The 15,446-nt window shown below is 44.7% G+C and overlaps 1 protein-coding gene across 1 annotated transcript in view; it reads left to right on the forward strand.

Annotated features, from left to right (window-relative positions):
- The first annotated feature begins 1,431 nt into the window (after positions 1 to 1,431).
- LOC310709074 (plasmanylethanolamine desaturase 1-like) overlaps positions 1,432 to 15,446 on the forward strand; it is a 34,597-nt gene continuing 20,582 nt past the window's right edge. Inside the window, exons 1-2 of the mRNA XM_083508244.1 lie at positions 1,432 to 1,753; positions 11,928 to 12,047. Coding sequence (XP_083364370.1) covers positions 1,447 to 1,753; positions 11,928 to 12,047 — 427 coding nt within the window. The 5' untranslated portion in view covers positions 1,432 to 1,446. The remainder of the gene's footprint in view (positions 1,754 to 11,927; positions 12,048 to 15,446) is intronic.

A 15,446-nucleotide genomic window follows, 5' to 3' on the forward strand; every position in this document is an offset into this window, starting at 1 on the left:
ACTTCTGAACGAGGCAACCTGGGCTTCATTTATCTATACAAGTTATTTTGTTTTTAAAGACCACCTTTTGAGGGCAAAAGCTGCCTTGATTTATATGTCGCTTTCCCAAGGCTGGTGCCAAAGCAACTTCTACAACAGCCATTCAACGATTATTTAAATGCAACCTCACGATGTTCTGGATTTTTCTGACCCATTTGCAATCTCCCTTTCTTTGCAGCAAGCTGTGTGTGTGTTTGAGTGTTTGTGCACACCTGTAACTCAGTACTGCAAAACACTTCATGCATCTGGTGAAGTGAGCTGTAGCCTACGAAAGCTGACGCCCTAATAAACTTCCATTATCCTTTTATGATGCCACCAACAAACACTCTGCTTTTGCTGCAACAGCCAGGAGCGAAAGAACACACCCTTCTGAAAAATACCTGAACATTTACGTAATTTAAACACCCTATATTGTTGTTGTTTAGTCGTTTAGTCGTGTCCGACTCTTCGTGACCACATGGACCAGAGCACGCCAGGCACTCCTGTCTTCCACTGCCTCCCTCAGTTTGGTCAAACTCGTGCTGGTAGTTTCGAGAACACTGTCCAACCATCTTGTCCTCTGTCGTCCCCTTCTCCTTGTGCCCTCCATCTTTCCCAACATCAGGGTCTTTTCCAGGGAGTCTTCTCTTCTCATGAGGTGGCCAAAGTATTGGAGCCTCAGCTTCAGGCTCTGTCCTTCCAGTGAGCACTCAGGGCTGATTTCCTTCAGAATGGAGAGGTTTGATTTTCTTACAGTCCATGGGACTCTCAAGAACCATAATTCAAAAGCATCAATTCTTCGGCGATCAGCCTTCTTTATGCTCCAGCTCTCACTTCCATACATCAAACACCCTATACTAGCCGCCCAGAGTGGCTGGGGAAAGTGAGCCAGATGGGCGGGGTATAAATAATAACTTCTTCTTCTTCTTCTTCTTCTTCTTTGATGCTACAGAAGCAGCCCCCCCCCCCAATTTGCATTGCTCCGCCCTAAAGTCCAAGGCGCAGTTCGGGATTGCAGAGAGGGGGCGAAGCCCTTTTCCTTTAGCGCGCGGCGCCAAGGCTGCCACATGGGTTGCCCCGCCCCCTCCCCCTCCGTAACGCCGCCTGCAGGCGAGGCAGAAAAGCGAGCGACCAGCGAGGAAAAAGGGGCGTTCCCTCCAGCGCCTCCCTCAAGAGGAGTGGGCGGGGACCTGAACCCGCCGTCCCCCCCCCCGAGGCGGTCGCCCCTCCCTCCCACTCGCCAGCTCGGGCGCCATTGGCCGGCTGCGGCGCGCGGAGTTCCTCTGATTGGCCGGGCCCTCCTCCTCGGAGGGGCGTGGCCCGGGCCTGTAGGCCCGCCCCGTCCCTCCGTGCCCCCTCCCTCCTGCAGGGCGAGAAAGAGGCGGCGAGTCGCGCGCGGCGGCTGGCCTTTGGGCGGGTTGCCTCGCGATGCTGCTGCCGCCGCCGCCCTCGTCGCTTCTGCCGGGAGGCGCCCCGGGCGCTGGAGCGCGAGCCATGGCGGGGCCGGAGCTCCAGGACGAGGCCGGCCTCCGCGAGCAGCAGGACGAAGGCGGGGAGCGAGGCCGCGGCGGGGCCACGGCCGAGTGCGGCCGGGGCCGGGCGGCCGGGACCAGCAGGGCGGTGTCCGAGGCGGAGGCCCCTGCGTCAGCTGTCCAAGGGGACCCCGACGGCGCCTGTCCCCGCTGGGGAGCCCAGCACGCCGGAGCCCGCGAGCTGGCCGAGCTCTACTCCCCCGGTGAGGCCGGCGTGAGCGGGGCGTGGGGGGGGGGGAGAAGGGGTTCTTTCTCTCGCCTCTGGGTTAAAACGTGGCGCGGGTGGGACTCCGGGTCTGACGCAGGTCAAGGGTTCTGTTCACACGTGACGCCCGATATCTGTCTTCTGGCGCGCGCCTGGAACCTCTGAAGCCTTCCCCGCACACGCACGCACACACCTCGCCCCTAGTGGAAAGCGTGGCCTGGTTCGCACCTGCAAGGAACATCTCCTTTACTCGTCTACTCGGGATTGTTGCGCACTTGAGGAATGGCAGCCGGGCGTGTGAAGTGACTCCCCTGGAAAGGGAGTTCGTGGGAATATTCTGCTGCTAGAGAAGGGAAATCGGCACCATGCTCTGACCAACTTTTCTTTCTGCAAGTTGTGACTAGATTTTATTGCTTAGGTAATTGGGTAGGTTAGTTGGTTGAAAATAATAATAATTATAATCGGCCTAATCAGTTAATCTCTCATTACATATATTCTACTTGATGACTCCTTGGCTCCCTTTATTAACTAAACAAAAGGATTTATCGAATCAGTCCAACAAATATTGTTCTGCAGGTCCATCCTAGAAGTGGCAATACTTGCGGATGTGAAGTGGAAGAGAAGGTTTTGATGCCAGCTGGCATGTGGGCATGCATACTTGAAATTCAGAATATTGTTAATTAACTACTATTTCTTTCAATTGATGATTTTTTCAGTGTAGTGATTTTGTAGTAAAAGTAATTGGACTGTGAACTTGTCCTGTAAAGTCAACAAACACGTATGATGCAAGTATCCTTGCCAGCTGTGATTAGCTGCAAATCTCTGTTGAGTGGCAAATGTGTGGTTGTTGCCATGTAATGTGTGAGATGACTTTCTGGAGGCATAGAGCCAGGTATGTTGCAAAAGCTCACACTGGCAAACCTGACTATTTTTTACAGTTGAATAACTACTATAAAGTAGCCATGTCCTTAACATTCTCCACTGGGAGATTATTTCCCAGGAGATTTGCTAAAAGCCTGAGGCTGTGTATCTTAACAGAAGTGATGTTGGATGTGTTTATTCATAGTGGCTTTGGGTGGTTGGGGCAGGTAATATATTTTGTGGCAAGTTTAGGCTACAAGGCCAAAAAACTATTCTTATCTATCGTTTTACAGTGAGGACAGTGGCGTGATCTTACATATTCACATGTGCTTTAGTATTCCCACTGCATATGAATTTTAAGAAAAATCTGCATTTCATCCTAATAGTTATGATTATTCGTTTTATGAAATAGTGTGTTTGAGTAGTTGCCCATTTTCTGTTTTGGGGTTAGGATGCTATGCTCATATTAGAGTGATGACTTCAGATGGTCTTTTTCTCTCCATTCTGGCTGCCTCCTTACTTTTTTCCTGATGCTTTTCAAACTTCTTTCTTCTCCAAAAGTAGTGTTACAAAGGCCCCATGGTCATTTCAGTTTTTTCCTGAAATTAGTTACTATGTTGGTAGTATATACTGTATCATATGAAGGAGCGCTTTGAACCCTTTCTTCAGTCCTGTAATGGGGGGAACCTGTGGCCCTCCATATTTTGGACTACAATTCCCATTATCCTGGCAGTTAGACTTGCTGGTAGGGGCTGATGGGAGTGGAAGTCTGTCTGGAGGGTGCCCCTTTCAGCTCTAGCATTAGTTTACTATTTTAGGTGGTGTGAGGGTAAGCAAGCAAGCAGGTAATTCTTGTTTCCAGCTTTGGGTGTGGTGAACAGAAAAATGGGCATGCAATAAAGTTTCATTTTTTATAGTTTCTAAGTTCAGTTTCCGTACTGGGCATCTGGCTGAAACCCTACTTAAAATTTACCCAGCCGTGAGGGCAGGCCCTGACTGGTTGGCCTTTACCTTGAAACCCAGAGACTGATAAGTTTGGGTAGACCATTCTGTTGGCCCAGCCAGTGTGATTTGTTCAGATATTTGTTATCTCAGCCTCATAGGTAGCTGCTACATGGCGGGTAGAACATTTTGAGCTGGAGTGGGCAGCCCTCAGCCCCATTTTGTGAGAGGAGAAAGATGTAGTGAAATAGATGCAGTGACAGAAACCCACTGCAAGTGATTGGTTCAGGACTCTGTCAAGAATGATCTGCCCTTTCCCCAGTTGCCATCTGGGTGGAGAGGGTGAGAGAAAGGTGTCCGAAACAGAAATGGGAGTGGCAGGGAGAGAGGGTTGGGTGGCCCTGTTCACTGTTGGTATGCATCCCTAACAGAGGGCATTAGGGTCAAGGTGTTGCCAGAAATCCAGTGCATGCTAGTCATTTGAAATCCATTTTGTGACCCATCATAAATATTGTTTCCTTTTTTAGTAAGTGCCATGTGATAAGTGCCGGCTGGCAGCTGGAACAGGAATCTGGAGAAAAGTCAGAGACCTTCGCAGGATTTCCTACTTCCCTTGCCCTTCATAGAACACCATTTAAGAAATAATAAGCAGCAAGCTTGGGGAACATAAGAGAAAGAGCAAGGCTTACGGATCCTGTAGTCCCAAACATTTGTATATACTTGGGAATCTGTCGGACATCTCTAGGTCTGGTATCTTTAAAACTCGCTGGTAACTTAGATATCCATGGCATTCAGAAACTTGGGTCCTCCTCCTTCAGTTCAGCACAAGACATTTTGTCTTGGCCAGCCGAACACTATGAGAATCTAAGTCCCGCCTTCGTTCAGGAAACAGCACGTACTTCCTTCGGTAACTTTCCTGCCTCATGTGACTAAGGCTTATAAGTGTGCTTTTTAGGTCACTTTCTTGCTGTACTGAAAGACAAAACCCCACCCATCCCAGGCTCCAGTGAATGAAGCCTGCAGATGCCAGCCCTTAGTGGATGCAGTTGCAGTGCAAACTGATCTCCTTGATTTAATTCTGTTTTGTCAGCCTGTCATCTTGCCACTGCTGATAGGAGCTGGCATCTCTTCAGTGTATAAGAAAGTGTTTAAGGGTTTTTGTTTTTTTTTACCTGCTTGCAGTCTTAATTGCATTTGGAAAGGCTTAGGATTCTGTGTTGGGCTTTTTGAGACAAGCATGCAAATAAGCCTGTGAGTTACTAGTCCACCCCACTTAACCTGTCTGTGTTATTCATGGCACATCAGTGTGCCACAGAAGATCCAACTACTGAAATTTACAAAAGCTTCACTGTCTTAGTCACCAGCAGGTGACTTGGTACTCTGCTTGAGTGAGTGGCTATTTACAAGTCTGCTTTAGAGCAAGCTCCTGTTCATAGCAAAATCAACTGATTAACCCCACATTTAAGTCTCCTTCATGGGCGATTCCAAACATTTTAAAAGATGTTTGGGGAGTCTGAAATCCAGTCGTCTGAGGACGTGTCTGGCTATATTGATTTTGTTCCAGAAATCTAGCACACGCAAGAGCTGGCAGTGTCCCTATTTTGCAATTGTTGTAGGAACAGCAAATATGTTCAAGGTTACAGCACAAATAGGAACCCTTTGTGTTCCTAAAGGAGTTTGCTTCCTTAATCAGAACTTTTTAAGGTTTGGAAGAGGCTTAAAATAGGAATCGGCAGCTAAAGGCTCTCCACTTTAATCAGGTCCTGAGGGGGTACTGCCTGACCCACGTTTTGCCAATCCAGAGGAAAGACGTGTGTATTATGAAGGAGATAGCATCAGTGGTAATAGGACTTACCAGTCCTTCATGCCTTAACCCATTCACAGAACAGATGTCTCAGAAATCTAGTTACTGAACAAGCTTAAAGGGAAGCTGTTGGAAAAGCTTTTCCTACGTTTCTAGATCTGAAGCCCTGCACTTCCATTGTTTCTAACTACCGTTGTTGCCTAAAAAATAAAATGTTGGACTTGGCTCAACGGATTCTCGCTTCAGATTTCTTCTTAGCCATGTGTGACCCAGCACACATCCCAATCTGAATATCTGAAACTGGAAGAGTAGCAACCTATTAAAGTGCTTGGATATTAAATACCGCACTACTCATAATGTGTAAATGAAAATAGGCAACTTGTGTGAGTAATGCTGGAAATCTAAGCCTGCAATTATGATTTAGTCCATGTGCTTATTAGGGTGTGGTGGAGGGAACTTGAGTCAGTTCATTGTACTCTGGCAGTGGACTGTCTCATTGATACACATTTGATTTCCAGTGGCATTTCTTTTCTTTTTAAGGTGATTTCTGAAGAAGTTAAGAAAAGGCAGGTTCTTTGTTATGTTTGTACATGCGTGGCTTTAAAAGGGTGCAGGGTATCCTATTTTTTTTCTAGGAGTCTAATGATTGCTACCCAAGTTCTTGCCAAAATTGAATGTAGTACAAAAAGTTCACTGAATGTAAATCTGTGGATCACTGGTGCTCACCAGAGGATGGTGCAGAAAGTAGCCTAAATTGAGAAAAGAAACCAGAGTTTTTAAAGTTCGATGCAAGCCAAACTGGGTTAACTCTGTTGGTAGAGGATGGACTCTTAATCCCAGGGTTGTGGATTTGAGCACCACATTGGGCAAAAGATTCCTGTATTGCAGAGGGTTGGACTAAATGATCCTTTTGGTCCCCTTCCAGCTCTCCAGTTCTATGATTCTATGAAACAGGAAGCTTACATTCTCCAAGAGGGTGACTTAACTTGTCCCAAGAGCCATGATCACGAGCATGGCTTTGCAGGGGCTGTAAACCACATGTAAAGTGGACTGTATGGACATTATCTCTCTCATAACAATTAAGCTAGATCTATATGTGCTGTCATGGCACTGAGCATTTCACTCCTGCTTCACTCCACTGACAGTTGCTTCGAAAGAAAAATAACTGGGTACAGTGACATTGAATTACATCTGTTTTAAATGTCACTGGGATTATGTAGGTTGGCAGCAGACATGATTCCATGTTTCCTTCGTGCAACTTGCAGTTTTACTGTGAGTATATCATTCACTTTGCTCTGACTGACTTCTATGTGGCTATGTATCAGTGTAAATAACAGCATGGATGGCATTTGGATTTAATAGACATTTCTTCTTAGCTACTCTGGGTCTCTTCCACACTTTTTTAGCAACATAGATTTTCATGCTTGGTTTTTAATTTGCAGGTGATTTCAAAATGCTCTTAGTGCACCCGCCTGTTCAGAAACTTTGGGTCGTATAAGTTATTCCTACATCTCTGATGAAAGGCACATGTCAGTTTCAGCAATTTTCCCTCTCCCTACACCCCCCTAAAATTTCTTCTATAGGTTTCAAGGACACTTGAAGGTTTGGGAGGGGTGTGTGTGTGTGGATAAGGTGGTATCATTGGAAATTTGCTTCTCTCCACATTCTGCTGAGAGATGCCTTCCATCAGAAAAGGGAGACCAGGATACCACCCCTTATGGATGTGGAGTGACAGTTCATTTGCAGTTACAGATAGGTAGCCGTGTTGGTCTGCCATAGTCAAAATAAAAAAAATCCTTCCAGTAGCACCTTAAAGACCAACTAAGTTAGTTCTTGGTATGAGCTTTCGTGTGCATGCACACTTCTTCAGATACATGTATCAGATCTGTGTATCTGAAGAATCCGTGTATTCTTCAGATCCGTGTATCTGAAGAAGTGTGCATGCACACGAAAGCTCATACCAAGAACTAACTTAGTTGGTCTTTAAGGTGCTACTGGAAGGAATTTTTTTATTTAGTTCATTTGCAGTTACACTGTTACAGTAATGGGTAAAATAACTTCCAAATTTCACATGATGGAAAATTTTCTACCGCTGTTGCAGGATAATTGCAGGTGTCTTTGGCACATTGCCAGCAGACTTTTCCCTTCGCTCAACCTAAATCATTCAAGTGAATAAAATGTATTGCAGCATTTAGTAGCTGTGACCATTTTTGCTGCTTTCAGCAGAAAAACCCTAAACTGCTTTTGGGCTAAAACACCTTAGCAGGCAGGTTTAAATATAAGAGTGTGCACTATATGTGGATTGTGGATTTTCAGTTCTCCAGTTTCCTGTGCTATTTAGCATTTGTCAGGTGGCCTATGCCAGCTGAACAGTTTACCTGTTTGCCGCTGAGGTTGAAACAGTGAGCAGCTTGTCAACACTTCAAATCTGCCTGTTCCAGTATCTGAATGTTTATTGTCATCATCATTTTTTAAATCTGTATTTTGTATTTATTAAATTTGTTCAGAGAAGATGCTGTAATACTCTTGCTTTAGAATGTGTTCTGTGTTAGATGAACGTGGCTATTTGTGGGAAGTGTTTCAGTCCTCAAAGCAGGCACCACTGTCTCTTGTGTGTGAAAATTGGTGAGCAATTTAAGCCCTGTACTTTAAGGGAATCTGCTAATCTTGGTGGATGCAATGTGTGTTCACCAGACTTGCACACTGTATGACCCGCCAAGCAGCCATGAATTGTGGTTTGCCAGGTGCTTGACAAGCCTTTTCTCAGGCAGTTGGCAAAAAAGGGAGTTTTCTCAAGCTGCTGGTGGACTGTAGTTAACTTTGTGGATCCAAAAGCCTGGCATAAATCATGAATGCACTAAATGGATTAAATTCGTTTGCACAGTTAAAAAATCCTGAAGCTCCCCTTCAGGAGTCACAAAGCTGGCAGCTGTACAAATACAAATGATAATCATTGTTATTAAGGCTTGCTACCTGCCCTTCATTCTAAATTCCCAGGATGGGTTACAGTGGCTCAAATAACAGAATTTAAAACCACATAGAACCCAATCACAATTACAACAACAGTCATACATTTATTAGCAATTTCCAGGTAAATCACCAAAATACTTTACAGCTGTCAAAGGCCAGGGTGTGTCTTCAGCATATGACAAAAGGCAAATACCGTATTTTTTGCTCCATAAGACTCACTTTTTCCCTCCTAAAAAGTAAGGGGAAATGTGTGTGCGTCTTATGGAGCGAATGCAGGCTGCGCAGCTATCACAGAAGCCCGAACAGCAAGAAGGATCGCTGCTTTCACTGTGCAGCGATCCCTCTTGCTGTTCTGGCTTCTGAGATTCAGAATAGTTTTTTTCTTGTTTTCCTCCTCCAAAAACTAGGTGCGTCTTATGGTCTGGTGCGTCTTATAGAGCGAAAAATACGGTAATTATGCTGGATGCACCTCCATAAAGGAGGGATTTGCAGTTTTCAGGCTGCCACAGAGAAAGCTGTCTCCTGGGCCACCAGTTCTTGAAACCTTTACAGTGTGTTGCTATAGATGGTGATTCACTTTAAAATTCGTTGCTGCAATCTAAGTGGCGTTTTGCTATTTGTCACTGAAGGCTCCACAGCGCTATCAACACTTGCTGTCTACCTTAATCTAGGCCCTTTACAGTTAAGTTCATTTTTGGCCATACTGTATGGACAGATTTGGATTCCACGTGGATACATGCATATGGGGTGACTTCTCGGTCCACCAATTCTGCAAAATCCTCAGCTTTGACTTGAAATGGCAGGTTGTCTTCACAAGCAGCTTGCACATGGTTTCCCTTGGGAGATGCATGAAAGCGCCATGAAGTTTCCCACATGTTAATTGTTCCTTGTGGATTTGGGCATTAAGCTCTTCTATTTAGGGTGCAGTTGCTCCTCTTCAGAATGTGGGTATTAATTAACTTGGATGCCATAGTGGCTGACTTAGAATAATACCCATGTTGTGATCATACCCACGTCTGAAAACATGCTGTCGGTTTTGTATTCTGTCTTGTTCTACCTGTGACATCTATGGGTTTGTGCAAACTGCACTGACTTCATGCACTTTCTCTTGTATCACCTAAATCAGGCATAGGCAAACTCGGCCCTCCAGATGTTTTGGGACTACAACTCCCATCATCCCTAGCTAACAGAACCAGTGGTCAGGGATGATGAGAGTTGTAGTCCCAAAACATCTAGAGGGCTGAGTTTGCCTATGCCTGACCTAAAGCTACATTTCTGGGTTTGCTTGGTTCATTTGAGACAGGGCCAGTCTTTGTGTGGGTGTGGGCATGCTATGCATACTTCACTTAGGTACATTTCATCCTTCCCTGCTTCATGTGTTTGCTTTGCATAGTGGAGGAGGGAGCTTATCCTCACCATCAAGCAGAGAGAGGGCACTGTGAACTGTGTGCTCTATGCAAATTTATGTCCATCCATGCAGTTATCTTTCCCACTGCCTTATAGGTGGACCTTGGTATGTCTGAGCACTGATACGGATCACCTGGTTAATGCTAGATGTCTAATAATAGAAGCATGCCAGTTCCATACCACAAGTCAGGGTGTAGATGATGAACTGCAGTTAATTTTTCAATGGGAGTGGAAGCTTCTGATCGTATCTTTGTGGCCATGCTGGTTGGGGAACATTTTAGCTTGGAGGGAGGGCTAGGCTTGTTGTTAGCCATAGTTAGCTTTCTATCTGACTGCAGCCTCTAAATCGTGGGCTGTAATGGTTACATTTCAAATGATCTAGATAACCTTTTAGTTTCATTCAGATGACAACACACCCTACGGGATGTAATAGCTTTGCTTCTCAAACTTAGCACAGTATGTATAGTAAGCTCAGAGAATCATTTCTTGTGTTTGTGTTGGGGAGGTGAATAATGCAAGATTGTTGTTTAGTCGTGTCCGACTCTTTGTGACCCCATGGACCAGAGCACGCCAGGCACTCCTGTCTTCCACTGCCTCCTGCAGTTTGGTCAAACTCATGCTGGTAGCCTTGAGAACACTGTCCAACCATCTTGTCCTCTGTTGTCCCCTTCTCCTTGTGCCCTCAATCTTTCCCAACATCAGAGTCTTTTCCAGGGAGTCTTCTCTTCAATTTGGCACATTAAAGAGCATGAGTCTCTTAATCTCAGGGTCGTGGGTTCGAGCCCCACATCGGGCAAAAGATTCCTGCATTTCAGTCCTCGTGGTCCCTCCCAATTCTACAATTCTATGATTTCATGTGTGTCTCTGATGAGATGCAATATTTATTTGTACAAGAAATATTGGGTGGGATTCAGCCCTGTGCAAGGACTTCTGCTTGCACAATGGGGCTTTCCTCCCTCGCCTCTCCCTGTGGCCTCCAAGAATTGGTGGGGAGGGGAGTCAGAAGAGCTACTAGAACAGTGGAGGTGGGGGAAGAGAGGGGGCAATCATTCAATCTGGCAACCTGCAATTATTGGGTAGATGTAACATTTGTAATAGCACAATGTTGAATTGCACCCATTAATTTCTAAGCAATACACTTGCAGCGCTGCCCAGTCCTATACGCAAGGGTAATGCTACCACAAGTAAGACCCTTGGGCAGAGCCATAGCTATGGGGTAGAGGGGCTTGCTGGGGTTTTTTTTGCCCTAGGTGAAGCCTCCAGAGGGGCACCATTGAGGCTCCCAGCCTGTGTGTGTGTGCAAATGTGCATGGGGTGTGTGTGCCAAACTGGGTCTTTGACCCAGGCGAAATAAAGCCTGGTTTCGCCCCTTCCTTGGAATAATCTAGTGGCATTAATTTGTGCAATCTCTTTGCAACTTTCACAAGTGTGCAAAAGCTGATCGCAGCTGAGGAGCCCATTTCAATGCAAAATAATGGAGAGAGTATGCTGCGAAAGGAATGTTGCTTATACCATTTTGCTCCTGGTAGTAGCCTATAGCGGATACGTTTGCTATTTTGCTACTGCCAGTAGCTTCCTCTTACTACTCATAGACTACAATGAACCAGTGTTAGAAACTGAGATTTGAAAACTGGGAGCTAAACCTAGATTGTGGGCACAACAATGGAATGTCTAGGCACACTTTTTTTTATAACAAGAATACAAAGCTGAAAATGAAGGAACTGCAGCTAAAATTTTACGTTCATTTTTCACATAGTCTGTTCCTTCCCCTGTCCGCCCCACTCCCATAATATTCTTAAGAGGGTCTCTGCTCCAGTCTTCAGGGAGTAGCTGGAAGTGCAGAGGCAGAAAAAGGTCTTCCTTCCACTCTGCAGTTTTAATCTGAAATCGTAGGCACAGTACTGCGCCCAGAGCTGAGAAATTGCTTGCACTAATGAACTCCCCTGCCACAAAATGCGCATAGAACAATGGGAGTTTTGAACACTGCTAGGAACTTGCCCATCCACCTGTCACTGCTTGTGCTAGGCCATTGTGGGAAATGGGATGCTGGACCAGATAGACTTTTGAACTGATCCAGCAGTGTTTTTCTTATGTTCACTATTGTAGAATTTAAAAAATAAGCTGTGTGTGTGTTCACTGTTCAATCTACCTGTTAAATAAAAAAATGCTTTTTTTTTTTGTTAAACAGGGAAGAGACTGCAGGAATGGATTAGTGTCATCCTATGTTTTTCTCTGATGTCTTTCAACTTCTACCATCTTCTCTTCTGCTTGAGACTGGAACATGCCTTCTCAATTATTTTTGGGATATGTAAGTACGAACTGATTATATAATACAGTAGGCAAATTGCAGAAGTGCACAGTGGAAACAAAGATGCCATCATAAATGCTTATAGCTTAACCCTTAGCACCCTAATTAAGGGAAGCATGTTATTATCTGCAGCATCTATTCTATTCAGGTGTGCTGTAGAATAGGTGAGGGCTTAAACTGAGTAGAGCGACACACACAAGCCGATGCCTGTTGCCTTCACTTATGATCCTCACACACTGAACACAAAGTCTGAAGTAGGATTCTAAGTGTGTTCAGCTGAACATACTTACAATATTCCCTGTGACTGAGAACCTTGATAATGCAATGTTCCCATTCACACGGAGGTTTCTAAGCTTGTTCAGTTGGGTAAATTCATCAGAATTTCATGCTAAGTGCGCAGAGGCTCAAAGTTTCTTCCTGTGGGGATGGGGATGTTGGGGACAAGGATAATATGTGTGTTCCTGCCTCCTCTCTATACTCATAAATCTTGGGCTCTTGAAGGTGGCTTATAAGTTGAGAGCAATAAGATTTGGTGTGGTGGATTTGGCTAAGTAAAATCTGCAAAAGAACTGGTTTTTGTAAACGTCTTCAAGTTGAGTACCCATATCCTTTGGGCTGTCTGGTAGAAGTGCTACCAGTCGGATGCCGTGAGGGGGTATATTTTCGTTGTATTACGAAACTGCATTTGGCTTCTCAGAAATGACAAACCAAGTACTCACCTGGTATATAGCTGAGCTTCCTGCATTTTTTCACTTGTTGCTCCTGCTTGCACAAGTCAGCTTGGCAAATAGGAGCTGTGTAATACGCAGCCTACCTTCGGGTTAACTGAGAAATCCGAAACAGAAAATGTTCCCTTAGCCATATTAATGCCACTTCAGTCATTTGAAATGCTGGTTTCATTGGAACCTTCCATTGTGAGAGTGGCTGCTGTGTGCTGACCCCAGCAAAAGAGGATTCAAGGTGACTTCACTGACTTCTGTTGAAGATGCTGTGTTGGTTGGGCTAGCAACATTTAAAGTTCTGCCCTGACTTGTGCTGTCCAGTAACTTACTACCATACCAGCACCTGGCCCAAGAAACCCTGAGGTTTGGCTAGCCCTTCCCGAGCATAGGCCTACCCTGTGGAATGTGTTGCCTATAAGCAGTTCAGTAGGAGCCACTATCACTTGCTTTTAGATGTCTTCTAAGAGCTAGGGACGCGGGTGGCGCTGTGGGTTAAACCACAGAGCCTAGGGCTTGCTGATCAGAAGGTCGGCGGTTCGAATCCCCGTGATGGGGTGAGCTCCCGTTGCTCGGTCCCTGCTCCTGCCAACCTAGCAGTTCGAAAGCACGTCAAAGTGCAAGTAGATAAATAGGTGCCACTCCAGCAGGAAGGTAAACGGCGTTTCCGTGCGCTGCTTTGGTTCGTGCTGCTGGCCACATGACCCGGAAGCTGTATGCCGGCTCCCTCGGCCAGTAATGTGAGATGAGCGCCGCAACCCCAGAGTCGGCCATGACTGGACCTAATGGTCGGTGTCCCTTTACCTTTACCTTTAAGAGCTAATACTCAGACAGGCCTTTCAAACCTGAGATGCTTTGCCAACTAGCTTTACTGATGTGTTTGACGTGTTTACAGCTGTTTTTATTGTAATACTGTGCTGTTAGGTTGTATACTGCCTTGTGATATTTTACATGAAAGTGTGGTTTATAAATACTTAAATGAATACAAAGATATCATTCTGACACCTGATACATTTGCAATAACTTTATTTGACTGGCTCCTCGGCACTTGAGTGTAAATTGTCAATATTTCCTGTTCAGGGAAATGGTTAATGAGTGGTACTTAAGGGCTCCTGTGTAGAGAGATTGAACTGTGGTTCTTAGAAGTTCTGTATCTGAGCTCTGCGTTGCAGGCCAGACAGTTCTTCCACCTTGGCTTAGTTTGGAGTATCAGGGATGTATACTTTGGTGTTGTCATTCATAAAATGTATTTGTTGACTTTCAGAGAAATATTGCTGCAATTAATGCTGCGTATGGTGGTGTGCTTTATGAGAGTGCTTGTGTGAAACCCATTCATCTTAATACAGGTCACCCAGGAGCAGCATTTTGTGGCTTGTTCTCTCTGGCTTTGGGATCTGGTTCTGGTTTGGGATTCTGTTAATGTCCTGTGTCTAAATGCAAATAGCAGCTGTGGGGGAAACTGGAGCAGCCTCAAATGTGGGGAAGCTTCACAAAAACAACCTCTCTGGAGCTGCTACTTTCACAGAGCAGCTTCAGAGAGTTAGATTTGGCAGGGACTATGACAGAGAGAAACTTCTGTTCCACCCACCCACCATCTAGAGGCTGCTTAAATTTCCTTGCAGCTGCTGATGCATTCTTTTTTAAAAATATGTTTATTGCCTTCACATATAAATTGTTCTTTTTTTTGCATTTTATTACAATTTAACCCAATCATTTGCAGTTTTCCCTTCTGGTCATTTTACATATCTGCTGAAGATAATTTTTTAAAATTCTGATTCAGTGGATTTCTTACCTGTCCAGGACGGGTTACAATAATAAAATAAACAATTATAAAACAAAATGATTGCAAACATAAAACAAGAAACTGCTTTATGCTTTATGCAGCTCATGAAGTGGCCACTGGTCGATGAAAACTCAAGTGATAATAAATTTGTTTTGCTGAAATATATTAATCAAGGATGGTGTTAAATGAAGTTATACTCAGAGTAGATCCATAAAAATTACCGTATTTGCGTGAATCTAATGCACCATTGAATCTAATGTGCATCTCAATTCCAGGGGTGTCCAAACTGTTTTCAAAGGGGCCAGATTTGATGAAGTGAACCTTTTTTTTAATTGAAGTTGAGCTTTTTATTGGATTTTACCCCAGGAAATAAACTGCCACCGACTGGCGGACCAGATTAGGCCCCCGAAACGGACTTTGGACATGCATGCCTTAAAACCATTTGCTGGTGCCATCAAATCTAATACGCACCCTAATTTTTGCGACACGATTTGACCCCAAAAGGTGTGCATTACATTTGAATAAATGCGGTAATAAACATGACTAATTTCAGTGAGTCTTCTCTGAGTAAAGCTTCCTTGAATATCATCCTTGGTTTCAGCAATGCCACTCATGGCTGCTCTTGAGTGGAAGGGTTTTTATAGCTTGTTTGGGGATGAATATGTATCAGTGCATTCAATGGGCATTGAGCAGCTGAGCAAGTGCCGCCACCACCACCACCTCTTTCTTTTCAGGGGAATTCTTTTTTTAAAAAAAAAAACAAAACAAAACTTGGCTCAGTCTTGCTTGTAGAAATATATATGAAAGATTCACCTGCTGCTTTTAGTTCGTTCATGTTAATTGATAGCAGGTACTTCTCACATCTATGGTGATAAGATCCCTAATCTGTTGTCAGTT

This window comes from Podarcis liolepis (genome assembly GCF_965112155.1).
Source record: "Podarcis liolepis genome assembly, chromosome: 6".
NCBI lineage: Eukaryota > Metazoa > Chordata > Lepidosauria > Squamata > Lacertidae > Podarcis > Podarcis liolepis.